General features: G+C 63.1%; 3 protein-coding genes and 1 long non-coding RNA gene across 9 annotated transcripts; 3 read left to right on the top strand and 1 right to left on the bottom strand.

The window, feature by feature from the left end:
- The first annotated feature begins 250 nt into the window (after window positions 1-250).
- CEND1 (cell cycle exit and neuronal differentiation 1) lies at window positions 251-3,256 on the top strand. Of its 4 annotated transcripts, none has more exons than XM_024574187.4 (2): window positions 251-313; window positions 1,640-3,256. In XM_024574187.4, the coding sequence occupies exon 2, from the start codon at window positions 1,734-1,736 to the stop codon at window positions 2,181-2,183; it is 450 nt and encodes a 149-aa protein (XP_024429955.1). In that variant the 5' UTR covers window positions 251-313; window positions 1,640-1,733; the 3' UTR covers window positions 2,184-3,256. The 4 variants fall into 4 exon arrangements, with proteins under 4 accessions (XP_024429955.1, XP_024429953.1, XP_024429956.1 ...); XM_024574185.4 differs by having other exon boundaries at window positions 260-347; XM_024574188.4 differs by lacking the exon at window positions 251-313 and adding an exon at window positions 434-698.
- A 5,100-nt stretch (window positions 3,257-8,356) lies between these two features.
- On the top strand, window positions 8,357-14,111 carry GATD1 (glutamine amidotransferase class 1 domain containing 1). 2 transcript variants are annotated; one of them, XM_024574245.3, is made up of 8 exons: window positions 8,357-8,454; window positions 10,043-10,119; window positions 10,676-10,781; window positions 11,111-11,218; window positions 12,187-12,281; window positions 13,032-13,125; window positions 13,362-13,473; window positions 13,609-14,111. In XM_024574245.3, exons 1-8 carry the CDS (start codon window positions 8,391-8,393, stop codon window positions 13,613-13,615), a joined length of 663 nt encoding a protein of 220 aa, XP_024430013.2. In that variant the 5' UTR covers window positions 8,357-8,390; the 3' UTR covers window positions 13,616-14,111. The 2 variants fall into 2 exon arrangements, with proteins under 2 accessions (XP_024430013.2, XP_024430014.2); XM_024574246.2 differs by lacking the exon at window positions 13,609-14,111 and having other exon boundaries at window positions 13,362-13,477.
- A 1,585-nt stretch (window positions 14,112-15,696) lies between these two features.
- Window positions 15,697-22,627, bottom strand: TALDO1 (transaldolase 1). The gene is made up of 8 exons (XM_024574244.3): window positions 22,468-22,627; window positions 19,467-19,590; window positions 18,242-18,349; window positions 17,905-18,036; window positions 16,668-16,843; window positions 16,381-16,578; window positions 16,036-16,181; window positions 15,697-15,887 (listed from the first exon to the last, which is right to left on the bottom strand). Exons 1-8 carry the CDS (start codon window positions 22,562-22,564, stop codon window positions 15,855-15,857), a joined length of 1,014 nt encoding a protein of 337 aa, XP_024430012.2. The 5' UTR covers window positions 22,565-22,627; the 3' UTR covers window positions 15,697-15,854.
- A 107-nt stretch (window positions 22,628-22,734) lies between these two features.
- Window positions 22,735-25,747, top strand: LOC112317144 (uncharacterized). Of its 2 annotated transcripts, none has more exons than XR_002976083.3 (2): window positions 22,735-23,117; window positions 24,511-25,747. It is a non-coding gene; the product is annotated as an uncharacterized lncRNA (long non-coding RNA). The 2 variants fall into 2 exon arrangements; XR_006653156.2 differs by lacking the exon at window positions 22,735-23,117 and adding an exon at window positions 23,136-23,804.
- Window positions 25,748-26,303: the final 556 nt, after the last annotated feature.

The following is a 26,303-nucleotide window of genomic DNA, read 5'->3' as shown; positions in this document are numbered from 1 at the left end:
GGTGGGGGTGGGCGGTGGAAGTGAGCGCCTGCAGGGGTGGAGAGGGGAGCGCTCCGGACTCCTGCGCGTTCTGGGCGGGGGCTGTGGGAGGGCAGCCGGAGACCCTCCGGGCCTGACCTGAACCACCTTGGGGAGTAGCTGGTCTCGGGTCCCAGACCGCCCCCACAGTCCCGGCGCAGCGCTGCAGGAGAGAGGGCGGAGCCTGCGCCGTGCGGCCCCGCCCCCACGGCCTGCGTGGAAGCACTGCATTGTGGGAAACTCCTGGACTCCCATCTGCAGCCGCCGCCCGCCGCTGCGGCTCCGCGGAGAGCAGGTAGCGCGGAGCTGGGAACGCCGGGAGCAGCAGCGTAAGAAGGCCGGGGCTCCTTGGCCTGGGGCCCAGGCGGGATGGGGGTGCTGGGGCCCGCGGGGCGCACCGGCGGTTCCCTGCCGTGAAAGTCATCACTGTCCTGGGCACAGCGGACCCGGGGCGGGGGAAAGGAGCTGCCGGGTGACGTCAGTGCGAGATAAATATAAAGGAGAGCAGGTGGGGGGAAGCAGACCACCTGCCCTTTGCGAAGGACTCCCAACCACTTGGTGTCCCTCCGGAACGCCAGGGGACGGACGGGGCTGCTGGGGCTCTCTGGGAAGTGGAGCGGCCCCAGGCCCTCGCCGGGACACCCCCATCGTTCTGTGACCTTCAGGCGACCTTCCGCGTGGTTAGTGTCCCTGGCCTGGGTGAGGAACCTGGACGGCCACGGGCTCCCTCTCTCTGGCACTGCGGGTGCAGTTTCCCACCCTCCCAGGGGAGAGGCGGACAGGTGGTGCTAGGTCTGCAGGGAGGGCGGACTCAGCCCAGGGTGGATAGGAGCCCAGTCTGCCCTCCTTCACCTTACCCTGGACGTTGAGGATGGGGCCAGGCCTTTCCTACAGCCGGGATCCCCATCCTCTGCCTGGCCCAGATGCTGAGGCTGATGGACGGGGCAGGTGCCCACCCCAGGCTAACTCAGGGACTCCTCTGCCCATAGAAGCAGGTGCAGTCTCTGGCTCAGGAAGGATCCCCTGCCCTTGAGCCGGAGCAGGTGAAGCCAGTGCTGGAGTTGGGGGCCAGGGTAGACGCCCTGCCAGGAAGCACAGGTCTGTCACTGCCCTCCTGGCTTCTCCAGCTTCCTGGGGAGATACCTCAGGTGTTTTACACCCAGGTCCTGGTGGCCTTGTGTCCAGGTTCCCACCGCACCCTGCTCCCCTCCACTTGGACGCAGCCCCCTCTGGAAAGGATACGCAGTTGGTTCTGCCCAGGCCCTCCCTGGCTGCTGCCCATCTCCCATGACTGCATACCCTTCTCCGGGCTGGGCAGGCTCTTGTTCCTCTGTCAGGGCCTCCCTACCCAGGGCCAGCATGTCACGGACACAGCGCAGGTGAAGGCGAGACCATGTTATAGACAAGGAAACTGTGGCCTCTGGCGAGTCTCACTCCCTTCCCTCTGCCCACACGGAGCCCATGGCCCCTGCCTGTGTGGTTGGGGGCTTCTCAGGGAGTGGCTGCAGGCGAGTGGAGGCTGGGCTGTGGAGGAGGAGGAGTCTGAGCAGGAGCACTGGGCGGTGTCTCAATGGGGACCAGGTGGGGCTGGACAGGAATGCCTCCTTCTGTCTCTCTCCAGGTCCATGTAACGCCCAGGGGTGAGCTGTCCTGAGCCACTGTGGTCTAGCCAGTGCCTGTCCACACATCCCACGCAGCCTGCCAGCACGGCCATCATGGAGTCCAGAGGGAAGTCGACCAGCAGCCCCAAGCCCGACACCAAGGTGGCCCAGGCTGCTGCTGAGGTCAAAGGCCCCCCGACTGCAGACGGGAAAGCCCCCTCAGCCAAGTCCGGGAAGAAGGAGGCCCAGGTGGAAAAGCAGGAGCCACCAGTGGCCCCCACCCCACCACCCGCCAAGAAGACCTCGGCCAAGGCAGACCCTGCCCTTCTCAACAACCACAGCAACCTGAAGCCAGGCCCTGTGGCCCCTGGCAGCCCCCAGGCATCCCCCGAGCCCGAGGGTCCTGGAGATGGGGCTGAGGAGGACCAGGCCCCCAGTGGGGGCCCCGGGGGTCGTGGTCCCTGCCCCTTCGAGAACTTGACCCCCCTGCTGCTGGCTGGGGGCGTGGCTGTGGCAGCCACAGCCCTGGTTCTCGGTGTGGTCTTCCTGGTCCGGAAGAAATGAGGGCTGGTACCCAGGCGGAGGCCCCCCCACTCCCTGTACAGACCTTGGGGATCTTGTGCATGCGGATCCACTCACAGCTACCTATCCGTCCTGCGTAAGAATTACACGTACCGATGCCCCCCAACACGCAGAGGGACAGATGGACAGGCCCCGGCAGTGGAAGCCGAGCCCCCTTGGCTGGCCCCCAGTGCGTCCCCCCACCTGCCAGGCAGAAGCAGCCCCGGCTCCAGGGTCACTAAACTGCACGGCGCGGAGCTGTGACGTTGGGCAGAGGGCTCAGGGCCAGGGCACCTGGGGGCAGTAGACAGGCTGGACCCTGAATGTGGCCCACCCAACCACTGATCACTGTGCCAGCCTGTCCCGAGGGGCCCCAGTGGTCCTGTGGGCTTCCCGGCAGCAGTTCTGTGATGAGCGCCCAGGGCAGGAGGGAGCCCCAAGGCTGACGGGTCCAGGATGGGCTCTGTCCCGGGCCCAGCCATGCGGGGACATTAAAGGGTGTGGCTGGTTCACTTTCCCCTCTCCTGCTCTTTGGTTGCAGCTGGGGGGTGGCGGGCGGTCTGGGTGGGCCTGCTGGGGGGCTGACCTGAGGCTTCCACGCTGCCTCCGCCTGCCCCCACGCCCCAGCCAGGTAGACAGACAGCGCAAAGGCCAGTCTTTGGAGAGGCTCCCGTGGTCCACCTTCTAGCTTGTGCCCGAGGAGTCCAGAGGCTGGGGCAGCTGACAGCTAGGCGTGGGTGGGGTGGGGGTATGGATACTGAGGACCTGCCCTGCAGCTGTGTCTGCCTTGCCCCCAAAGAAGCCCCTGAGACGCCTCTCCTGCCTCACCCAGCGTCCTTTGAGTCCAACAAGCGTATAAATGCAATAACACAGGTAGAGTAGAACCACTTGGTGACTGTCACCCAGGTCCACTGCCCGCTGTGCCTAAAGTGGGACTGGAGCATCTGGTCCCTGTGTGGCCCTCGGTGCAGTGGCGGTGGGCAGGGCGGGAAGCTGACGTGCCCTCGCCTGGCCAGCTGGCCACAGGAACCTTGGGCCTGAGTGGAGGCCGAGTCTACAATAAACTCTCGTCTAAAGGCTGGGCTGGCGTCCTCACCTGCTCATGGCTGGGGGGAGCCAAGGGACCCCCATTGGTGTGGGGGTCACAAGCTTACCCCAGGTCTTCCCCTCCCACCTCCATACCCTTGATCCTGGTGGCCTCTCCTCACTGCCCCCTCTGGGCCTGCCCCACCCCAGGCAGCTGCAGCCAGGTCTTCCTGCCACCCGGCCAAGACTGACATCCAGGGGCTGTAGGACACGTCCCCAGGCCCAGGCTGCTGGCCACAGTGCACAGGGCGGGGCAGGGGGCCCCTGTTCTTCATGCTGGCCTCTCCCACTGAGGGGGGTAGGGGCCTTTCTACACCTCTCTTTGCAGTGAGGAGTTGCAGCCAGGGGTGAAGAAGTTCCCCCTCCTGTCATCCACCTCCCACCCACCCGGTAGCTGTGGGCAGGCTGTCAGGGCATGGGCTGGGGGAACAAGGCCACCAGACCCCACAAGCTCTGCTGTGGGCTTTTTTATTTAAAATATATATTTATTTATTTATTTTTAGAGAGAGGGGAAGGGAGGGAGAAAGAGGGAGAGAAACAGTGTGTGGTTGCCTCTTGTCTGCCCCCTACTGGGGACCTTGCCCACAACCCAGGCATGTGCCCTGACTGGGAATCGAACTGGCAACTCTTTGGCTTGCAGGCCAGCACTCAATCAATCCACTGAGGCACACTGGCCAGGGCCTCCTGCGGGCTTTTCCTCCCCAAATCCTTCCTTGCAGATGTGACCGGGGGGCACATCTTTCCCTTCCAGCCCTCCACAGACCCCCTTGCAGAGAGGCACACCCTGTCAGGGCACCCACATCACAGACCCCGATAAAGTCCTCCTGAACACCCACAGCAGACCCGACCCCTTGCCCAGGTGGCCCCTGCGGCAGCCTCCTGCGCACCACCGTGCCCACCTGCTCCTGCTACCCCGAGCCTCAGCCCGATTGCATGGACCTGAGACGTTGCTGGCCCACCTGCCTCCCCTCCCCCCAGGCCCTGGGGCCATCACTCAGCCCAGCTGGAGTCACTTGCCATTGCCTGCATTCCAGTCCCCTCTCCCGTTCTCTATTCTACACCTTAAAAACCAGCCAACCCTTGTATGAGACCTGGGGAGGGAGCAGAGGTGACTGGGAGGCTGGGCGCTGTCGGTCCGAAGAACGCTGTGACTTTCCACCCGCAAGGCCACCTGCTTCTGTCCGTGAGCTCCCTGTGAAGGCGTGCTGTGCCGAGGCTGTTGCAGGCAGTTTGCGACTTTAGGCACAGCAGCTGTGACAGTCCCTGCAAGGCCCTTTGTGCCCGAGTCTACTGTGCGTGGGTGCTGGGCACACTTCTGAAAGCTTTTTATATGTTGATTTTAGAGAGATGGAGGGAGGGAGGGAGGAGAGAGGCATCAATTTGCTTCATTCGCACACCCGTTGCCCTGACGAGGGACCCGAACCTACAACCTCAGCATAGCAGGATGACACTCCAACCATCGGAGCCACCAGCCAGGGCAATACATGGTTTTTAATTTAACCTTTTACCTGCACAGCTCAGTGGCATTCAACGCATTTGCACGGCTGTGCAACGACCACCACCATCATTTCCAGAACTCTCTTCATTTTACCACACTGAAACTTTGCCTCTAAACACCACCCCCTGCACCCCCCCCCCCGCCCTGTCTGTGCATCTGACTCCTCTAGGGGCCTCACACGTGGGAGCCTGGCTTCACGCAGCATAGCACCCCCAGGTCTCGTCCACGTGGTAGCAGGTATCGGGGTTGCCTACCTTTTTAAGGCTGAATGCTACTCCGCTGTGTATGGGGCCCCACTTTGTGTGCCCATCCTCTGTCCACGGACACTTGGGCTGCTCCCGCTCTCGAGCTGTGGTGACTCGTGCTGCTGTGGGCTTGGAGTGGGCACGCGTGTCTTGGGTGCACAGCTGCCCGTGGGGCTGGGGGCTGCAGGCTGCGCACTGTGTGACTTTGCTGCCCGCCTCAAGCCCGGGGATCAGCCATAAGGGTGCCGCTGCCCTCGCCCCGGAGACACCGCATGGGGTGAAGGACGCGGAGTCTTGCCAGTCTGCGTGGGGACGGCCGTCCTCTCCCGGTTTTCTCCTTTGCACCGACCAGGCCTGCTCCTCTGCACAGGGGCCTGGGTCACTTGGGGCTTGCCTTCTGCATTTCTTCCTGCTGGTGCCATCTGTCCATTTTTCTTGGAAGGAGTGGCTGCTCTGGCTCGTCAGTAGGACTTCTTTGCAGGGGTGGGCAAGAAGCTGCTGTGGCACTGCAGACACCGCCACTCCTGGGCCAGCTCTGCCCTCGCTGCAGGAGTTCTGAATCTGTCCCGTGCCCGCTGTGTTCCCTGGACCACGTGAGGTCCTGGAGGCTCGGCTGGATGTTCTTGTCTAGTACTCTGGTCACTGGCTCACATTTGGGCCTGTGATCCATCTGGACGCCAGGCCGTGTGCGTGGAGACCAGTTATTCCCTTTCCACCAGCAGGTCTGCTGGTCCAGCCTCGGAAAGTGGACGATCCCAAGGCCATACTGTGTCAACGCCTGTGGCTTTGTGCTACCGTTTTGTAATGACCCTCCTGTTTCTTTTCAGTTTCCTACACACTCAGGTCCTGGCATCTCCCTGCGGGCACGGGAGAATCAGTGAGCCCGAGGCCCTGGGCCCTGATGCTCAGCCTGTGTCACCGACTCCCTCAACTTCAGGAATGGGGGCGCCCGTCCAACATGAAAAACTCTCAGGGACCCCCAAGGCTCTTTTAAATTACTTTTACTACAGACCAACTTTGAAGTTATAAACAAAACACCAGATACAGAAAGGTCAAGGGTATAAAAAGTGCATGCTGTAAATGAGCACAGGCTGACAGGCACGCCGCCAATCGCGGCCCTGCTCACACCCACCCGGGCTCCACGTGGGCCCCCACAGACCTCTGCTCTCAGCCTTCACGCTCTGAGCACTGGCGCTTTAGGTCCCTGTCCTCAGGTGGCTGTCCTGTCACAGGTGGGCTCTGAAGGGCACGGACATCCTGTAGAGGCGTGAAGAGGGTGCATGTGTGGGGGCCACTTTCTGATTTCCTTTCTTGCACCCCTCCTGTCCCCAACAGTGTGCAACTCCTCTTTGGGGACCCCACCCTCCCCCAGATATAGGTGTGGGCTGGTGGTGCCTCAGAACCTCTCTTCCCCATGGGGCAGAGGTGGCGGGTGACTCACTACGCCAGACCCTCACCCTGGCTGCGAAGCCAGGCTCTCTGACTCCCGGGTCTTCAGCCATCCCCAACCCAACCCGCTCCCCAACCTCACACCTGGTCCCAGGGCCAGGCAGAGAGGGGCTCCCTGCACCCCAGTGACTGGCCATGGTGCACTTGTACACCTCAGTCCGGTGTCTGGCCAGGTGCATTCAGGGAAGGACGGCATCACCAGGGAGGCGGTGACTGAGACTGGAGGTCCTAGTGGCACTGACTGCCACCCGGGCTGCGGCATCACAGGCTTGCCAGCCCCGGGAGCTGGTGGCACCCCACCCCCACCCCCGCCACCGACCAGGGTGGAAGCCATGTACACACAAGAGGCAGACCAAGGATGAGGGGTGCGCCCGACATGAGCACAGGTGTGCACATGTTCTCCTTGCCAGTTTACTGCTGGCCTGGCTTCCTCCTCCATCCCCTTCCTTGGAGACAGAGACAGGACTTAATGAGACCCCCCGAGGAAGGAGGCAGGCTCCTAGAGGCCCCCAGCTGCCCCAGAAGGAGGACCTGCACCTGCGGCTCAGCCAGCAAGCTCTAGGGACACCCCAGGGCAGTGTGGGTGGGGTTGGGCCAGCAGGGACACCCTGGAGTCCCCCTCCAGCTCCTGGGTGGCACACCCACGAACTTGCACGGTGGGGAGGGGGTCCCTCCCCAGACCCAGAAAGCTCTCCATTGGCTAGGCACAGCCTGTGGTCTGAGCTCAGGCACCAGGTTCCCACCTGTCCCCAATCCCGTTGCCCTGCCAGTGCCAGGAGTCCCCAGCTGCTGCTTCACCCCGTGGCGGGAAGGTACTGCAGTAGGTGAGGGCAAGGTGCTCCTGTGTCAGGTGGGGGGCTCAGGGCCCCAGGAAGCGTGGGGCTGAACTGGGCAACAGGCAGAGCCAGTGATGGGGAGGCAGGGGGCACCCATGGGAGGTGCTTCAGCCTAAACTCGTCCGCTTTGGCAGCGCCCACCCACGACAGAGGTTTCCCATCAGCAGAGGCTGGCAGGACATCAGGGAGCCCTGCTGCCGCCCCTCCACGCTGACAGCAGGGGGGCCCCCCTTCCCTCCAGACCAGGCATCAGGAGCGCCGCCTGCCCCTGCCACAGCCTGCGATGAAACCGCTTCCGATGCGGCCCCACAGCCCGGTCGACCTTCCTGACCCAACTCAGCAACCCCTGTCTCAGGAAGGGACACCCCCTCTTCCAGGGGCTCCGCGGAACCCCAGCGAGCCTGGATAGCCTGTCTTCCCTCAGCCGCCTCGCCGCCACCTCCGGGGACACCCGCACAACCCCCCTGCCTGGAGCTCCAAGTCTCAGTCGCCTCCTCCTCCAAGCCTTTGCCTCCTCAGACGTGCTTTCCCCATGGCCTCTCTTCTCACCCCCCGACAGGGACTGAGATTTTCTTCCGTGAACCCACGGTGCAGCCCCCAGCCCAGGACAGGAGTCCCACGCGGTCGGGGCTGGCCCTGCCTTCCGGGGCGGCTCCGGGGACTCGCGGGGCTCGCAGGTTCAATTGCTGAACCCACAGGGAGGGATCCTGGTCTACGGCACGGGCGTGTTCTCTCCGGGTTCACACTCCCCCCCAAGTCTCCCCTCCCCCGGCGCCGGCGGCAAGCGCCCGTTGCCTAAGAAGGGACGAGGGAAGAGGCAGGAACTGTTGCTGAACGCAGCCAGGCGCGGGCGACGGACGGCCCTCGGGGCCCTCCTGCGGCTCCGCGGCCCAGCTCAGCGCTCCCCAGGTGCTTCCGGGGCCACCCGCCACCGCGTAGGCGAAGGGCTCTGGGGCCCAGCTGGGCGGGCGGCAGCACCGCGCCTGCGCTCAGCTCGGCTGCCGGACGGGTCCGCAACCTCCGACACACGTGACCGGCGTTGCCCCGCCCGGCGCGCTCCGCGCACGCGCAGTTGGCGCAGGCTGCAGTAGTGCCCATGGCGTCCGAGCGTCTCCCGAGCAGGCCTGCCTGCCTCCTCGTGGCCAGCGGCGCCGCGGAGGGTGAGACTCGCGCGGAGGGGGCGCAGCGCGGGGGACGGGGCAAAGGCCCCGGGGCCGGGGGTCGCTCCCTCAGGGACAGGACCGGGGAGGCCGGGGCGCGGTGATGGGCAATGGGTGTCCCCAGAACTCGGGGGCTCCGACATGCGTGGGGTCACATAGCCGTGGCGCTGGCACACAACGAGGAGGACGAGGGATTGGAGGGGACCGTCTTGGGTGGGCGGGGAGCTGTGAAGGCGCAGAGGAGTCCTGGGCCCTGTCCAGTGGTAAAGCGGCCGGCAGAGGCGGACGTGGGGCCCACGGGGTCCGGTCTTGCCAGTGTCGGCTCTCGCTTCGCGCCTGTGGGTGCTGAGGGCCGGCAGGAGGCTGTGAGCGGAGCAGGGCGCCTGGTGCTCTTCTGAGCGCTTCGGGAGCTTCCCCCGTCCTGGAGGGACGTGATGAGCCCAAGGTCACATGGGGGCAGGTGGGGGACCAGGGCTGGGACCTGGGGTCTCTGTGGAGTCTGGTCTGCTCGACTTCTGTATTCGCTCAAGTGGGACAGGGAAACAGGACTGCAGGTCCTGGGGTCCCAGTGTGCCGAGCCCCAGGGGCCCTGAGGCGTGTGTGCCCAGAATGAGGACAGGAAGGGCCCGCCGGGGTCTACCCTCACCCCCACCGGGAGTCCAGCCATTGAGAGTAGGGTTCAGTTCTGGGAAGACAGGATGGGGGTTACTTCCAAAGGTGGCTGATTGGCGTGGGGGTTAGGGGGAGGGTTGCACCGTCTTGGCTGTGCCGGGAGCAGGAGATGTGGAGGGCGTGGGGGAGGGGCACAGCTCTGGAAAGACCACCAGACCTCTGTGGGCAGGACCAGTGGGCCCGGCTAAGTCCCTTCAGGGGCCCTGGGATGAAGTAGGTGGGAGGTTGGGGTGCAGGAGCAAGGGTTGGAGGAACTGGGAAGGCAGCATCCCCAAAAGTCAGGGGTGATTTAGAAAGGCTGTTTTGCTCAATATGTGAACTTTTTACAAAGAACATGCGTTGATTCATAAGTGGGAGTAAAAACAAATGAGGTTTAGGGATTGGGTCCCAGGGTTAACGTAAAGGAGGAAGGACGTGGATCAAACCTCTTTAGAAGTAGCCGCCGCTGGTGGGAATGCAGCCCTTAGCAGCTACCCTTCCTGACTGGGCGTGGCAGGAGAGAGTGGGGAGCCCTTGTGAGTAAGGGGCTGAGACAGTGTCCTGGCCCCTGGGGAGGGGGGTGCACCCCCCTTCCTGTGACAGGAGCCATGACCCCAGCGTACAGGAGCTGTGCTCCCTGCCGTTCTCCCGGCCAAACATGGTGGGAGTGGGGCTGTCACCCCTCCCTGGCCTGACTCGGGAGCTCAGTCCCTGCTGGTTAGTGAGCGCTGAGCTGAGTGTGAGCGCACCACGCACTGGGTTGCCTCCCAGAGTGGCCTCTAGGGGCAGGCTGGGGAGAGAGCCCCCCGGGGGATGAGGGCTGGCAGGGCCCTGGGGTGGGATGCAGAGGGGCCAGAGACACCCTGGGGTGCCTGGGCAGCCCCTCAGGCAGGAGGGGCTGTCTGGCCAGTGCTCACCTCACGGGACCCTCCTGCAGGAGTGTCGGCCCAGTCCTTCCATCACTGCTTCACACTGGCCAGCGCTGCCTTCAACCTGCAGGTGGCCACCCCTGGGGTAAGTCCAGCCACAACCCCCCACCTCTCTTTCTGGGGCAAGGCTAGGAGTGGGCTGTTGCTCCTGGGACACGTGGTGAGCCTGCGGCTGCTGTGACCCCAAGGGACTGGCTTGCACTAAGGGGCCAGGACCCCACTGGCAATGCCAAACTCCGGCCCCAGCAGTGGCCAGGGAGACCAGGGTCAGCGTCTGCACAGGAGAGCGAGGGAGGTGCTGACTCTGCCGGGAGGCTGTGCAGCCCTCTGATGGTGTGGGACACTGGTCACGGCAGTGATGTCATATGTTTGTCATTTTGCATGTTTCCGGTGTCACCCCTGGGTTGGGTGGGGCAGCTGCTCCTGCTCTATAGGCAGGAGACTGAGGACCAGCAAAGGGCAGGTGGGCTTGAGGTGGGTGGAGCTCAGGATGTGTTGAGCCCTAGTGAGGGGGCTGGGCTGTTGGGTACCTTTGTTCCCCAGGGGCTGCTGTTGTCCCCAGCCCCCATCAGAGTTTCTGAGCATCCCTGTGAGCCAGCAGGGGACGTCCTGGCTGACCTTTGGCCTCGGGGCTGTGGCAGGGGAAGACCATGGACTTCGTGGACGTGAACGAGAACAATGCACGTTGGGTGCAGGACTTCCGCCTCAAGGCCTATGCCAGCCCTGCCAAGCTCGAGTCCATCGACGGTGAGGGCCCAGACCTTGGAGGGTTGCGTGTGTGGGGTTTCAGGTGGGCTTGTGGCCCACAGAGCTCCCTCCCTCTGCTCCTGGAGCTCTCCGGGGCTTGCTGCCAAGCGCTGTGGCACCATGGCCCCATGGCCACCTCCTGTCCTGCCTCCTGGGCCCAGAGAACTTCTGCCTTGCTCCATCTGGGGGAAGAGGTGGCGGGCACTTGGAGGTACAGGAGACAGGATGGTGCCTGGGCTTTGGGGGCCTCGGCCGGGGTAGGGAAAGTGACGAAGTGACAGAGGATGGCGGCAGGAGCAGAGGACTGACTGGCCTGTGGTCGCCCCTAGGTGCCCGGTACCACGCCCTCCTGATTCCCAGCTGTCCTGGGGCCCTGGCTGACTTGGCCAGTAGCGGGTCCCTGGCCCGCATCCTGCAGCACTTCCGCTCCGAGACCAGTAGGTGGCCCCTGGGCCTGGGAGTGTGTCGGGCGGGGGTGGGGGGGGGCACTGGGCCAACAGGATGGGGCGACAGGAGACGCCTGCTGCGGGGGGTGGGCAGCGGCAGCCCTGGGGTGCAGGGTTCGGGTCCCGGAGGGGGAAACGTCACTCACTGCAGGTGTAAAGAGCCTCGGTGACCTGACCCGTGAGGGGACGAGTTTACCCAGCTGTCACACGTGTGAGGGTGGGGCACCCCGCCCACTGCCCTTTGGTTGGCACCCCTGTGGGCCCTCTGCCTGGCCCCTCGAGGGCTTGTGGCTGTGGCCCCTGGGCCCTTCTGAACGGGTGGGCAGGGTACTTGCTCTCTTCCTGGTGGGGAAGTGTGGTGTCCGGGCTTGGGGCCACAGACAGCGGGGACTGGGAGAAAGGCTGCCCTGTGGAGCCTCGGCCAGCCCCCGGCTGTGATGAGCGTGTCTGCTGGGCACAGGCGGATGCTCATTGGGGACCAGCAGACAAAAGCCCAGGCTCCACACAGCGTCCTTTGTTGGGGAGAACGGGGCCTCTGTCCCAACAGGGCCAGGACAGGCAGCGCTTGTTCCCGGGCCCCCCCGCCGTGGGAACGTACTTGTGCCAGACAGCCTTCTGGGTGGGAGGCTTAGAGCCAAGGCGAGCAAGGGTTAGGGTTAGAGCCCCGAGGGAGGGCCCCCCCGCTGCAGCCAGGAGGAGGGAAGTTTCCAGGTGGGCTGCCGCTGACACAGTGACAGCAGTGACCGTTGTGCCTCAAGACATTTGCCATCAGAGGTGGAAGCCGGGCCTGGAGCAGCACAGGCCGTCCTGGTTGGCAGAGAGACGTCCTGACCCCTCTCTGTGCCTGTGTCCGAGCAGCACGTTCCGGAGGCAGTGGGGTGGAGGGGGTGGGAGAGGGGCCAGGGCCAGGCTGGTGCCCAGGACCTCAGCCACACCCCCTGCTCTTCTGCTGCTTTCAGAGCCCATCTGTGCGGTTGGCCACGGTGTTGCTGCCCTGTGCTGTGCCACCAACGAGGACAGGTCCTGGGTGTTCCAAGGCTACAGTGTGACAGGGGTGAGTACCTCATGGGGGTCCCATGCAGTGGTCGGGCCTGAAAGCACAGGCACGTCAGGGACCCCTTGGGGGCCCACGGTCACCACTGGCAACGGTGACAGTAGTCCAGGTGGCACCAGGCTGGTAGTGTCTGCTGTCCCCTCACTCCCTTCCCTACTGATGTCCTGGGAGGGCCCATTCAGTTGTGGCTGAGCACAGAGATGGCCTCCAGGGCCCCCGCAGCCCGGGCTGGCTGAGCTGGTTGTGGACGTTGGGGAAGCACAGGGTCGGGTCCGGTTTGCTTTTGTGCCTGACTGGGATTCAGGCCTCCGTTGGGATCCTGGTTGGGTGGGGAGCCAGGACCGGTTCCGCAGTCACAGGCTGGGAGTCGCAGCAGGCAGGGGGCAGACCCAGGGAGGGGTCCGTGTGGCTAGGACTGGGCACTGGCTGCTGGACACTGCACAGGACAGCCTGCTCCAGGCCCCGGTGAGGACTGCACAGCGAGGAGCACAGGAGGCTCCTCAGAGCTCCTGCAGCCGTGACCCCCACCCCACACGCCACGTGGCTCTGTGTCCTACCCCCAGCCCTTGCACTCACTGAAGGGTTCATCTCATTCTGGTCTCCCATGTGCTTCCATGCGGTGGGCTGGGGGTGATAGCCTTCCCCCCCACTGTGGGCTCGTCACCCTGGAAACCCCATGGGACAGGCACTGCCCCTACCCCCGCCCTGCTTGGGCCTGCACAATGCGAGGCGGTGCCCCTCTCTTTGCAGCCCTCTGTGTATGAGCTTGTCAGGGCTCCAGGCTTTGCCCGCCTGCCTCTCGTCGTGGAGGACTTCGTGAAGGACGCAGGCGCCAGCTTCAGTGGTGAGCTGGGTGGGTGCAGCAGGTGTGGGCAGGGGCCGCACCCGTCAGGCCACCCTCCTGGAGCCAAGTGTCATGCAGGCCTGGGTGGCCAGCCCCTCTGAAGCCCTGGCAGGCTGACCCCCCTGCCTACCACAGAGCCTCAAGGAGCTCACAGCCCCAACAGGGCGGGTGGGGGTCTGGAGCCGTGCCTGCGTGTGGCCTTGCCTGAGGCCCGTGTCCTCGGGGGCCCCCTGCAGCCAGCGAGCCCGATGCGGTGCATGTCGTGCTGGACCGCCACCTCGTCACAGGCCAGAACTCGCACTCCACCGCCCCAGCCGTGCAGAACCTGCTGTTTCTCTGTGGCAGCCGGTGAGGGGCCCTGGGCAGCGGTGGGAGTGGGTGGGTTCCTGGCTGTGACCGGCGCCTTACCTGGGCCACGTTCCCTTTTGCTGGGTGACATATGGTGCTGGTGCCTGAGCCCTGACCTGGTCTTTTCTCCTGCAGGAAGTGACATGCAGGTGACCACTGATCCACCTACCTGTCAGTGGACACCACCACCTCCAGGCAGCCCAGGTGTCCCCAAGAAGCAGCTGGATGCCTCAGGCCTGCAGGGACCCTGCCTCTGCACCAGCCCCTGAGAGACTGTACTCCAGTCAGGCCTGTTGGGGCTGTGGAGGCCTCCAGGGGTCAGCCCTAAGGGGTGTCAGGTCTGGGGGCCTGGCTGGGGCCCGGGCTCCATGTTGTCAGTCCCCAGAGAGCTAGGGCCCAGCGAGTCAGCATGGCTGTCTGGGTGTCCTAGGGTGGGGTCACGGCCCCTCTGCTCTCCCTGGGCTGGCACTGGGTGTGTCTCCCTCTGCCTGTCCCCGCACACCCAGGTGGGGCAGGGACTGGGTGGGGGGCCCTTGGGCGCTGGTTGACTGTGTGGGGAGGGGGCAACTGGCTGGAACTGGCTCAGCACTTTTGACTTGGGTCAAAGGTGAAGGGAAATGAATCTTCCTGTGGTCACAGCTCCTGGCCCCCAGGCCTGCCCTGATTTGAGCCCTTGTCTGGTGTGTAGTTTCGCAGTGTGGTGGTGGCCCCAAGTAGGGCCTGGGCACCACACCCCGGACATCGGGAGATGCTGCTCATTTGCCAGCATCCCCTCCCCCCAGGGACCTGGCTGGGGCTGTGGCCTTTGGGTGGGGCTTCCTTGTGTCCCCCTCCCCTCCTGGCCTCTGCTGTATCCAGCCCCCAGGCCCTGGCACTTCCAGCCCCATTGGGCCCAGCTCCCACCCCACACTCCTGTCCTGCCCAGCATTCCCCAGGCAAGCAGATTGGGCTCCTGACCTGTCAGCCTGCGCAGTGACGCTGTGTGAACACCTAGAAAACCCACGTCGGGGTGTTGTCTGTGACCCCGAGTCAGTGACACCTGCTGAAGTCTCCTGATGGGCCATGTCTACCTCTCCAGCTCAGAGCTCAGGCAGGCTGATGGGCTGGGGGTCACTCCAGAGACTGGAAGGGGTAGGGGAAAGGCCCTGCCCATGCCTTCTGGGATTTCCCCCACATGCCCCAGGGGTGTTGGGAACAGATTCCAAAATCCACCCCATGGAAACAGTGCAAGTGCACCCCCAGCAGCATTATTCTCTGGATTGAAGGGGACCCAGATTGCAGCTCTGGGAATGGAGTCTGGTTGGCAGGCAGCGTTTTTGCCATGTGGTGAGGATGGGGCGTGTGGGTACAGTGTCTCCTTCACTGTGTGTGTGTGTGTGGGGGGGGGTCCCCCTAAAGCTGGTACTGGAACTGTCCTGTCACACACAGGCAGACCCCTGGGAGGTGCCCAGCAGGGGAGGGGTCAGCAGCCCCCTTAGCATCCTGGAAGGGCTGAGCTAGGCTGGGTGCCCAAGGTGGCACAGCCCACAGTGGAGCCTGTCCCTGAAACCCTTGGGGAGGGTGGGAGCTACCCCAGGACTAGCCACTTCTGGCCCTGCTGTTTTGGCTGGAGCAAGTGGTGACTCGGCCCTGGTGTCCCTGTGGGAAGCTGTGGGGAAAAGGAGCCTGGACAGGCTCGAGGAGAGAGCGCTGCCCCAGGGTGGGGTGCCCAGGGCAGTTCTTTGCTGACCCTTAGGTGTGCCCGGGGTGTCTCAACAGGTTGTTCTCAGGCACCTACTTCTGCCCGGACTCTCACACCGGTGGGCGGGGTGGATGCAGGCCTGTCCCCTACCTGCCCCCCACATTGTCCTCTGGGTCCTCTGTTCTCAACCTGCTCTGTGCCTGGGGGTGGGGTGGAAAGCCACCTGTTCATCCAGCCATCACCCCCCTGCCTCCCCCATTCCCAGTACAGCCCAGAGGGTGCAGAGTCCAAACAAAGCTGCTGCGTGCCCATTGCTACAGGGTTCAGGGGCCAGTGCTGCTGTGCTGCCATGAGGTGGCGCTAGTGGCCTAAACGGGAACCTAGTAGAAGTGGAACCCCAACACCCCAAAGGTGCCCTGCCCCTGCGGTCAGGCAGCAGCTCACGCCAAGAGGGTGGGGCCAGCTACCTCTTGCCTAAGTGGGGGCGGCTGGTGCAGGAGGACGGGGTGTCAAGAGGCGTAGGGAAATGAGGCACGGCAGAGAAAACTTGACTGTTTAATGCATTAGGCAAAGTTTTGCATAAAATCAGAAATCTATGATCTGTTCCTGTCCCAATCAGTAAAAAAATGCAAGATTCATCACCAGGCATGTGTAAATCAGACCCAGCCGGCACTCATCCCTGACGTGACCCGACCTCGGGCTACTTCCCATTCTCTGCGCTGAACATCCGCTCCTAGAATTAGAAGGTGATGAACCAGGAAACACATCAGGCCACCCTCTGCAGGCCCGCAGGGCAGCTGCCGGCCCCTACAGTCTATTGGCCGCACACAGGGTCCCACAAAAAGTGCCAACTCTGCCCGACCCGAGCCCGGGGCACTCACCACCAGCACCCGCTCCAGCTTCACAGCATCGGCAGCAAACTTCCGGATCCCGTCTGAGAGCTTCTCCACAGCCATTTGGTCCTCGTTGTGCAGCCAGCGGAAGGCCTTCTCATCCAGGTGGATCTTCTCTAGGTCACTGGCCTGGGCTGGGAGGACAGGCAGCATGGCCTCCATATCCGCCCACCATCCCACCCAGGGCTCAGGGCTGCCCTGCGCCCTCCCAGCCCTCTGCCCAGCACAAGGGGCCCACAGAGTCCAACTCAGCCCTGCAGCTGTGCCTCAGCTCTGTCACCCATGCCCTCGGGTGACCCAGGTGCAGGTGGCCCAGAACGGCCAGGGACCTACCTGCCTTGACTGAGAGCACAGGCACCAGCTTGCTGCCGTCCTTGAGCAGCTCCCCCAGGAGCTTGGGGGAGATGGTGAGGAAGTCGCAGCCTGCCAGCGCCTTGATCTCACCCGTGTTACGGAAGGAGGCGCCCATGACGATGGTCTTGTAGCCAAACTTCTTGTAGTAGTTGTAGATCTTGGTGACACTTCTCACCCCTGGAGGAGGTGGCCCAGGCAGAGTGGCTACTGGGCCCCCACCTGCTGCCCTGCCAGCCCCACCCCTGCCCCCTCAGAGAGCTGCTCACCAGGGTCCTCCAGCGGCTCGTACACTTTCTTGTCTGTGTTGGCCACGTGCCAATCAAGGATGCGCCCCACGAAGGGGGAGATGAGCGTCACCCCTGCTTCGGCACAGGCCACAGCCTGGGCGAAGGAGAAGAGCAGCGTCATGTTGCAGTGGATGCCGTGCTGCTCCTCCAGCTCCCTGCGGGCACAGGCGAGGGCGGGCGTGAGCTCCCCATCTGCACACGGAGCACGCCCCGGTTCTCCCGCTGTGACCAGAAGTTTCTCCATCAAACCCACATCACCAACAGGGAGGAGGCAACAGAGCCCCCAGCCCCTCAGCTCAGCATAGAGTCCCCGGGACCAGATGCCACAGTGCTGTCCTGCTGTCTCACGTGGAGCCATGGCCCCCTTACCCCCTCTCGCCCTTCCCAGGCCACCCTTCCGTCCACTGTGACATCCTGGGCTGAGTCCCAAGTACAAGGCGATGACCATACATGATCACGTGGCTGTGGCATGCGCTGGCAGCTGAGCCTCTGCTCAGGCCCCTCCAGCCCCCAATTCCCACAGTAGGGGAGTTTCAGAAGGGCCTCTGCCATGTGGTCACATGAGGGTGGCTAAGAGCTGGAACCCACATGGTGGAGGGCGGGGGGTGCGCGGGCAGCTCAGCAGCAGCCCCCTAAAGGGCAGACACTTAACTGGATGAGTATGTGCCCTCACGGAGGAGGCACATGCCTGCACCCAGACATCCACAGCAGCGTCACCGTGAGCCCCAGAGGTGGGGACAGCCCTGGGTATGCACAGGGAAGAACAGACACCCACACAATGCGGTGTGCTCGTGCGGTGAACATCTGCCCAGGAGGGAACGCAGCCCAGACCCACCACAGTGGGCTGAGCCCTGAACACGTGCCAGGTGAGGCTCACGTGTCCTGCGAGTGTGAGTCCATCTGTGTGAACACCCGGAACAGGCAGAGAGAGAGAGAGAGTGGAGCAGTGGCCGCCAGCAGGGGTGGGGCAGACATAGGGCTCCCAACAGCAGCCCCGCACCCCCTGCACCAGCCCTCCCATCTCCCCCCTCCCGCGTAGAGGCGTGAGCTTGGCCTGAAAGGTCTGGGTTGGCGATGCATCTGTGGGTGTCTAACGGGACACTGGCTTCTGAGCGTCAGCGAACAGAACCTTGGGACCTGGCCGTGGGCATACCGGCTCTGACAGCCAGCCCGTCCGGGCCATGGGCCCCCACCCCTGGAACGGGGAGACACTCACTTTCCAGCCTGGATTCCCTCCCAGGTGGACGAGAGCTTGATCAGTACCCGGTCCTTGCCGACCCCCGCGTCCTTGTACAGCTCGATGAGACACCTGGCCCGGGCCACCATGGCATCCTTGTCAAAGGAGAGCCTGCAAGAGCCAGGGGTCTGCACTGAGGAGCAGCCTCACCTCAGGACGCCTGCCAAGAACGAGCAAGCCGGCAGCAGGTGCCTGGCTCGGGTTAGCTTCCTCAGAGAGGTGCAGGCAGAGCTGGGATGGGGGCAGACCACTGCCCGGGGTGCGCTGGGCTGGTGGGGGCCATGGACCCAAGAGCTGCCACCGCCCAGCCCCTTACCTCGCATCTACCTCCGTGGATACGCGGCCTGGAATCTTCTTCAGTATTTCTGCCCCAAATAGCACGTAAAGTTTATCGATGGCATTTTGGATCTGTTCCTCTTGTGGCCTAAAATTCAAAGGGAAAACACAGGCAGTAGCCTTTCAGGTCCAGTGCAAAGGACTCAACAAAACAGATTCGAAACAGATTCCCATATTCCTTTGGAGGGCCCTCTCGTGCCACCTTTGACCAGGGAAAGCCCGCACTGCACAGAGCCCCCAGCTTAGCCGTCCCTCGTGCGCAGCTCAGTGTGCGTGAAGCAGTCACACCGTGGCACAGACGTCGCCACATCGCCTCCAGAACCTTCTTCCCCAGCAGAATCCCTCCATCTTTGAGCAGGTGGGGAAAAAGCCCCTTTGGAGCTGCCTGGGCAGACGAGTGAAGCACAGTGCACGGCGCTGTGCCCAGGACTGACCGCTGCCTGAGGATCCTTGCTGGCCCGGCGTGTGGTGTGCAGAGGGTCTCGGGCTAGCGACCCACAGCAAGAGCCGTGGGGCAGCTGACGAGGGCAGAGGGCATGTGAGTGCAAAGACACACCGGGCACTAACGCCAGGAGTGCCGATCTAACGGGGTGAGGACCAAACGTGGGAGAAGGGAAAGCGAAGTTGCCTGGTGGGGAGTGCGTGGCGGAGGGAGCGCAGAACAGGCCTGACAGCCGCACCTGCGCCACTGTCCCCCAAAGGCATCATTCTCACCCGATGAAAATGTGAAATGACACCTCGGAAAGGCATGTTTATGGAGACCAACACAGGCATGGCGGCCGGGGGAGGGGGCAGGACTAAGCACAGGCGGGCACCAGGGACACTCTGGGACTGGACTGGACTGTGGCCATGGCTGCATCCCAGCATAAATTCATCACGAGAAACTGGACTGTGCACCAAAGACAGTGGGCTTTACTCCAATAAAGCTGTTAAAAGACATCAGCGAAAAGGTGGGCACCAGGGGTGGGGCCCTGATGGGGACGGGAGCCTGGGGGCTGCAGGTGCGCCATGGCCAGAGCATGCCTGTGCAGGAGGCTCCAGGCTGCACGCCTGCTCTGTGTAAGTAACACTCCAGTAGAGCCGACAAAAACAAGCGTGCAAGACAACCGCCCCGAGGGTGGGACATCCGGGGAACGGCCGCTCAGTCGGCGAGGGAGCCGAGCCCTCAGTGGCCCAGCTGCACTCCCGGCCCCACCGGCACTCACCCGCCCAGCCTCTTGCCGTAGGTGATGGCCTCCTCCACCAGCTCCTGGTAGGCGGGCATCTGTGCAGCGGCCAGGATCAGGGACGGGTTGGTGGTGGCATCCTGAGGCTTGTACTCATCGATGGCTGGGGAGAGGGTTTGGAAGGCAGGAAAGTAAGTGGAGGCTCGCTTCCACCCTGAAGTCTGTGCCGGATCTCCTCTACGCCCTGAGCGCAGAGGCAGAGCCCAGAATGTCTGCGAAGCTCTGACTGCGGTGGCTCAGCGGGTTGGGCATTGTCGTGCAGACTGTGAGGCTGTTGGTTCAATTCCCCGTCAGGGCACACGCCGGGCTGCGGGCCGGGTCACCGTGAGAGGCAACCTCGTGATGTTCCCCTCACATTCATGTTTCCCTCTCTCTCCCTCCCTTCTCCTCTCTCTAAACATTAGATAAGTAAAAATCTTAAAGAAATACGTGTTTCTCGAGCCGGGGTGCAGCCACCCTTCACACACACGTCCCTCCCCATCCTGGAAGGCTGGCCCAGGGGCAGCTGTTTGCACAACGGTGGCTCCCCCAGCAACACCAGGGCTGACCTCACACCAGGGCGGGGAGGGAGGCAGCCGAGAGCGGTCAGCACAGCACAGTGTGCGTCCAGCTTCCATGCAGCGCCAGTGACAGAGACCAGACTCGGTGACGGACGACTGCTGGCTTTCCTCGTTAAGCCACTCTCTCCTTAACACACCCGTTCTTAGGTAACCAAGCTGAGTTCCAGGGAACCGGCAGGGCTGACCTGCGGCCTCGCTGACCGGCTGTCTAGGTAGGACACGGGAGTGTAGACTGGCCAGAGGACTTGCGGCTTCAGCAAGTTTACCGGGCAGATTAGTTTGTTTTTTAAAAAGATTTTACTCACGTATTTTCTAGAGAGAGGGGAAGGGAGGGAGAAACATCGATGTGCACAAGGAACAGTGCTCAGCTGCCTCTCCCACACCCCCGCCGGGGCCTGGCCCACAACCCAGCACGTGCCCCGACTGGAAACCAAACAGGCGACCTCTCGTTTTGCAGGCGGGCGCTCAACCCACCGAGCCCACCGGCCAGGGCCACAGGAGTGGTTTCAAAGTGCCCTTTGATGACAGCACCGCAGAGATGGAGAAGAGATTAGGCGCTGGCTGGGCCTGGGAGGGGCAGCTGTGTCCTAACTGTGCCCACGAGAGTCTGCCGCGTCATCAACCCACCACAGAGTAGCCCCCCACTGCACAGGCGGCCACTGGCGGCCACTGAGCCAGGCCCATGGCCGTCAACAATCCGGTGCCAAGCGCCTGGGCCTGATCACGCCACGGTCACAGAGGACGCCACCACAGCGGGGGGCTGGGCCAACGATTCTTGGGACCGTGTGGACTAATATTGCAACTTCTTGTGCGACTCTTTCAAAATAACGGGTTAGGAAATCAGCTCTGCTGTGGTGCTTGCAACACAGGTGTGTGTAAAGCCTGGCTGATGCGCCGAGCACGGGGCCTTTCCTGTTAGAATCAGGCCTTGATAAAGCTGACTTAAAACTAAGAGACGGAGCTGGGATTCAACTGACAGGGTTCAGGTCCAGTGAAGGCAAAACTAGGACAGGCCGAGTCTTGGGCGAAGCAGCCCTGGCTTTGGTTGTACTTGCAAAGAGGCCTTCGATCCCCACGCCACACAAGTAAGAACCTTCACAAATGCCCACAAAACCAAAGGCCCACAACTACCTGCTAACATTTGTGGACAGACAACATCAATTAATGTATTTTTATACATTATTTATAAAGTTGTTAATAGTCATTAAAAAATAAAATGTCAGCACCTGGGTTTAGATATTTCTAAAAAGAAAAAAGTAAAACCTTCCCCAGAAGGTGGAACCCGCAACCTGCAGCAAACAGCACAGACCTGGCTGTCCCTGGGCCAAAGCCCACAGTCACTCGGAGGCAGGGAAACGGCCACCAGTGTCCAACTGGGGTCGTCGCCTCGAGGTCCGGATAACCCAGGGCAGACGAAAAGGAGACTGAGGCCCCTGGCGTGGGGCTACAGACCCCCTGGAAGCCCCTGCTGGTCAAAGGGTTAAGGTGCACGGCCAGCAAGCCCGTAGGTTGGCCCCAGGCTGATGGCCAAACCTGCTTATTCACGCTGGTGAGCTCTGCGAGATAAAAGCAACCCTCTTAAGAAAACAAAACGCTCTTACTCAGTACTACCAAAGAGGGGTGACACCCACTTTCTCAAGTCACCATGAGAAAGCATAAAAGAGAGGAGGCACTTCCGCGCTGGGAGCCTCGGGCGCTCACGCCCACAAGGCAACAGCTCCCTGGAAATCCAGTTCCTCCGGCAGAACAGAGCGGCGCCCCAGTCGGCGCGGCGGGCTCGGGGTCTCCAGACGGACCGTGGAGGCCTCCTTGCTCCCAGGCGAGGGATGAATCACACCAGGTCTAAACTAGCACAGCACGGCCCTGGCTGTGCCCGGCGCCCCGGGCTCCTGCCGAGCTCCGCGGCCCGGCGGCCGGCACCCGGCCGCAGCCGGTCGCCCTGCGCCGGAGGCGGGGTGCGGCGTGTGCGCCGGGCGGGATCAAAGCATAAGGGTCAGCCCGGCACCCAGTCGAGTCCTGCTCAGCAGTCAATCCTCGCTAAACAAAACCGCCCGGGGCGGCCCGGCTCGGGGTTCACCTCGCACCCGGCCCTCCTCCCCCATCCCGAACCTTGGCAACCCGACGCCCGGCGGCTGGCGCGCAGTTCCGCTGGGCGGCGGGGGCGCCCTCGGCTCGGGGGCGTGGCTCGGCCTGCGCGCCCACGCCCCGAGCGCCGTTCTCCGGTCCAGCGCCCCGGTCGTCCGTCCCCGACGCCGACCCCGAGCTCGCTGAGTCCCCACCGCGGTAGCGGGACTGCAGAGCAGCGGAGCCCGGAGCGGGTCAGCGGGAAGGCGGGTCCCGGAGCGCACCAAGTCGGCGTCCACGACACGCCGCCGCACGGCCTCCGCTGTCGACCACACTCGGGGCCCCGCGCGGCTCACCGTGGAAGTCGCCCGTGTCGGCCACCACGGTGGTGAACTGCTTGAGCTGGTCCAGCGCGTTCTCCATCCTCTGCCGCTTCACCGGGGAGCCCGACATGGCGAAGTAGCGGCGGCAGCGCGGCGACCCACAATGCCCCACGGTTCCGCCCGGGCCGCCAGCCAATCGGGAGCGGCGCCGGTGGTGGGCGAGGCCCGGGCAGCGAGAGGAAGCCCCGTCCCCGAGGTCGAGGCTCCGCCCCCCGGCGGCCTGGGCAGCTGTTTCGGGGGTCCGGGGGTCCCGGGGTCCCGGTGATCGCTGGTGAAATGGGGCACGACGCGTACAGGGCAGCGAGGTAGCCCGGGGCCGGCGCGTCCAGTGCGCGCACTGAGCCTGCAGCCGGGGTGGGAGACCCCCCGGAGCGGCGCTCCCCTCGCGGTGCCCCCTGAAGGGAGAGCCCCGTGGTTTCCGCCCTCTGCAAAACACAGCGCAGTACCGAGGGCAGTGAGCGGAGGCGCGGAGTTCCAGAACGACCCGGAGACTTCAGCCCTCCATCTGGGCCGCAGCCTGAGCGCTGTCCGATGGGACCCCTTGCTCTTGGCCCCTAGGAGACGAAAAGGGCCTTTGTTCCCTGACTGTGCCTGTGCCAAGCAGCTGCTCCCGCGGTCAAAGGGTGGGCGCTGGGCGGGCGGAGCGAGCTGGGGTGCGGGCCTGGGCTGGGGTCGCTGCCTACCCCAGCCCCAGGGCGGGGGGAAGCTGCTGGCGCCCGGGGTGCACCTGCGCCACTCAGGCCTGGCCGCCCCTCCAGGCCCGCCCTGGGGTCAGTGGTGCCTGGTGCCTGGGAAGGAGCCAGGAGTGGTGAGCAGAGGGAGTCTAGGCCTGTGTTTTCACTGTCTCCTGCAGATCCGAGCCACAAGGATGGGGCCGGCACGGCAGGTCCTTTGGTTCTGGGATCCTCACTAAGTAGCACGAAGTTCACAAGGGGTCCCAAGGGCCTCGTGCCCTGATCAGATGTAGGAAATGTAACTCCTGTCGACTTGGAGTTCTTCATATTCCCTGGATCAAGGCCTCCGTCAGGCACGCATGTATGGCAGGTGCCCAGGAGAGGGGAGGTTAAAGGTCAGGGAGGAGCTAGGGTTTCTGGGACTCAAGGGCCTTGGGTGTGGCCTGTGTGGACCTCAGTGCTGGCCTTGCCAGGACAACTGCAGTGGAGGGAGAAGGCCGCAGGGTGGAGACAGTGTGAACGAACGTCTCTGAGCGTTGGGGGTTTGCTGTGCAGGGAGCAGGGCCGGTGCTGGGGGGAGAAATGACTGCAGGTTTGTGGCTGATGGCAGGAGAGGAGAAGGGCGTGCTCAGCCAGGTACCTGGTGGACAAAGGCTGGGATACAGGGCAGTCATGTAAGGGTGGCCTTTGTCATCAGTCAAGGTTGACGGGAGGGACAAGCAGCGGACCTGGGCACAGACAAGGCAGGTGGGCAGAGCCTCTGCTGACTGCCTCACTTTTTCCGGGATGTCTGAGGAAGCAAGTCCAGGAGCTGAGAGGGGAGGGGTCAGGAGGGACAGGGTGGCAGGCCGGCACCTGGGAGAGGGCTGGGCATGGGCCAGTGACTTGGGGCCAACCTGGGTGTGGCCAGTGGGTTCCGCCACCTGCTCCTCCTGCTGGGTGGGTGTGGGAGGGGCGATAGGGTGTGGCCCGGATTATGACAAGTCAGAGGCCACCTAGAGGGGGAAGCTGAGCTGGGCCCGTGTGATAGGTCCTGGGGCAAGTGTTGTGAGGAGGAGTTGAGTCACCTGAACAAGTGCAGGACAAAGGGCATGAATGGTTGAGTGTGCGAACGCCACCCACAGCCTGAGCTGCTCCCACAGACCCTGTCAGCTTAAAGTCTCAGCCAACCCCAGTTGGGCGCTGAGTCGTTCAAACGTCATCCCATAACCGAAAGGTTACAGGTTCAAGTCCTGGTCAGAGCACATGCCCAGGCTGCAGTGTTGATTCCTGGTTGGGGTGTGTGCGGAAGGCAACCGATTGATGTTTCTCTCTCTCTCTCCCTCCCTTCCTTTCTGTTTAGAATCAATGAAAAATATACATGCGTGAGGATTAGAAAAAATTGAAGTCCCAGTCTTTGTCATCCCCCTTTTGATGGAGATCTTTCCCTGAACACATGGCTGATCAACAGCCAGGTCTTCTGACCTGAGGCTTTTTGTCCCTCGGTGGCAGGAGGGACCTCTTCTGGATGTCATCTCTCACATCAGAGGGCGCAGCTCCTGCCCGCGGTTAACAGGCAGCAGGTGCGGAGCTTAGTAACAGGAATTCAAAACAATTGGATCAACAGAGCGGCCTGGTGCACATGATGGGTTTAAACCAGGACTCAACCCTGTAGACAGTGAAACAAAGGCCACTGTTACCTCGGGAAGATCGAAGGTTAATTTTCTATTTATTTTTATTGATGAGAGGGAGACCCACGCACGGAATTGGCTGCAGAATTATAGTCCACCTGGTGGACGATCACTCAACCATAAAGAGGAAGGGCGTTCTGGCCCCCACGGCAGCATGGCTGGGCCTGGAAGACACTGCTGAGTGGGTGAGGCCCACGCAGATGGACAGACCCGGCGTGACCCACTCACAGGAGGTCCCTGGAGGAGTCAGACTCACACAGACAGAAAGTAGGACAGTGGGTGCCAGGGGCTAGGAGGGGGTGGGGCGGGGAGTGAGTGTTTAATGGGGACAGAGCGCCAGTGGGGAAGCCGGAAAGTTCCGGAGATGACGGGTGACGGCCGCACAGCACCGTGTTTAACGCCCCTGAGCGGTGCACTGAGTCTCGGGGGAGTCGGCAAAGTCGATGTCCTGTGTATTTCACCACAACTGCAAACCAGGAATGGCCCACCAGTTGGCTCTGGCGCAGTCCGAAGCCACAGCATCTGGGGGCGCTCCGTGTCCTCCCCAGGTGCATCCCGGAGGCCCCAGCTCATGGCCACGTGGGTGGTCCGGCCGTGTCTGGTTTCGTCCTGTTTGAAGGCACGCAACTGTGAATAGCATCCGGGAGAAGTGCGCAGGCCACAAACATGTTCCTCGGAAGGATACCCCCAACAGCAGTGGCCTCAGGGGAGCAGGCGGGGCGGGCACTTGGTTCCGCAGGCCGCAGGGAGAGTGCTGGCTGTTCGCAGAGCTGTCCTGACCCCTCACCCCCCTTCCTTACGCAGCGTTCACTCTCCTTCAGAGTGAAACCCCAGCCCCTCATGGCTCTCCTAAGGCCTTTGTTTGCCCGAGTTCTTGTAAAATGTATTGTTTCCAATATTTGGCTTTTCTTTCCTGTGTCCGTGTATTCTCATTCATGGGATTTGTGGGTGCTCTTTTCACTCCGCAGCGCCCACCTTCCGCGTGGCTCCCCCATCCCCATGCCCAACCCCTGCCCTTGTGGACGCCAGGGAGGGTCCTGGGGTCATAGCACAGGAGGAGGGCTGCTGAGAGGGTGACTCTGGTGACTAAGCCCAGCACAGCTCGGCAGTCCCCTGTCCCCACGCCTTGCAACACGGGGTGTCTGCCAGCTTCCTACTTTTTCTGGTCTGCGAGGTGGAAAGGGTTTTCCTTTGCCTTTTTCTGACGCCCAGTCTGAACACCTGCTCAAGACTTGTCCCTTTTACAAGGACAGTGATAGGCCACCGCCCAAAAGCACCTGTGTCCCCGGCCTGCCGCTGCACGCCACCAGGGGGCGCTCCAGGAAGAAGGGTGTAGAACACCCCCTTCTTTCGGGACTGTAGCGAAAGCAGCGGCCCCAGGCCTGTAGGTAGAGAGCTGGGCCTGCCTTTCAACTCTGAACTCACGTCCACCCCTCAGTGCCCACGCACCGAACGAACGAATTTC

The sequence above is a fragment of the Desmodus rotundus genome, chromosome 5, assembly GCF_022682495.2.
Source record: "Desmodus rotundus isolate HL8 chromosome 5, HLdesRot8A.1, whole genome shotgun sequence".
Taxonomy (NCBI): domain Eukaryota; kingdom Metazoa; phylum Chordata; class Mammalia; order Chiroptera; family Phyllostomidae; genus Desmodus; species Desmodus rotundus.
Note: the sequence above shows the minus strand (reverse complement) of the source record. Positions and strands in the feature narration are given on the sequence as shown.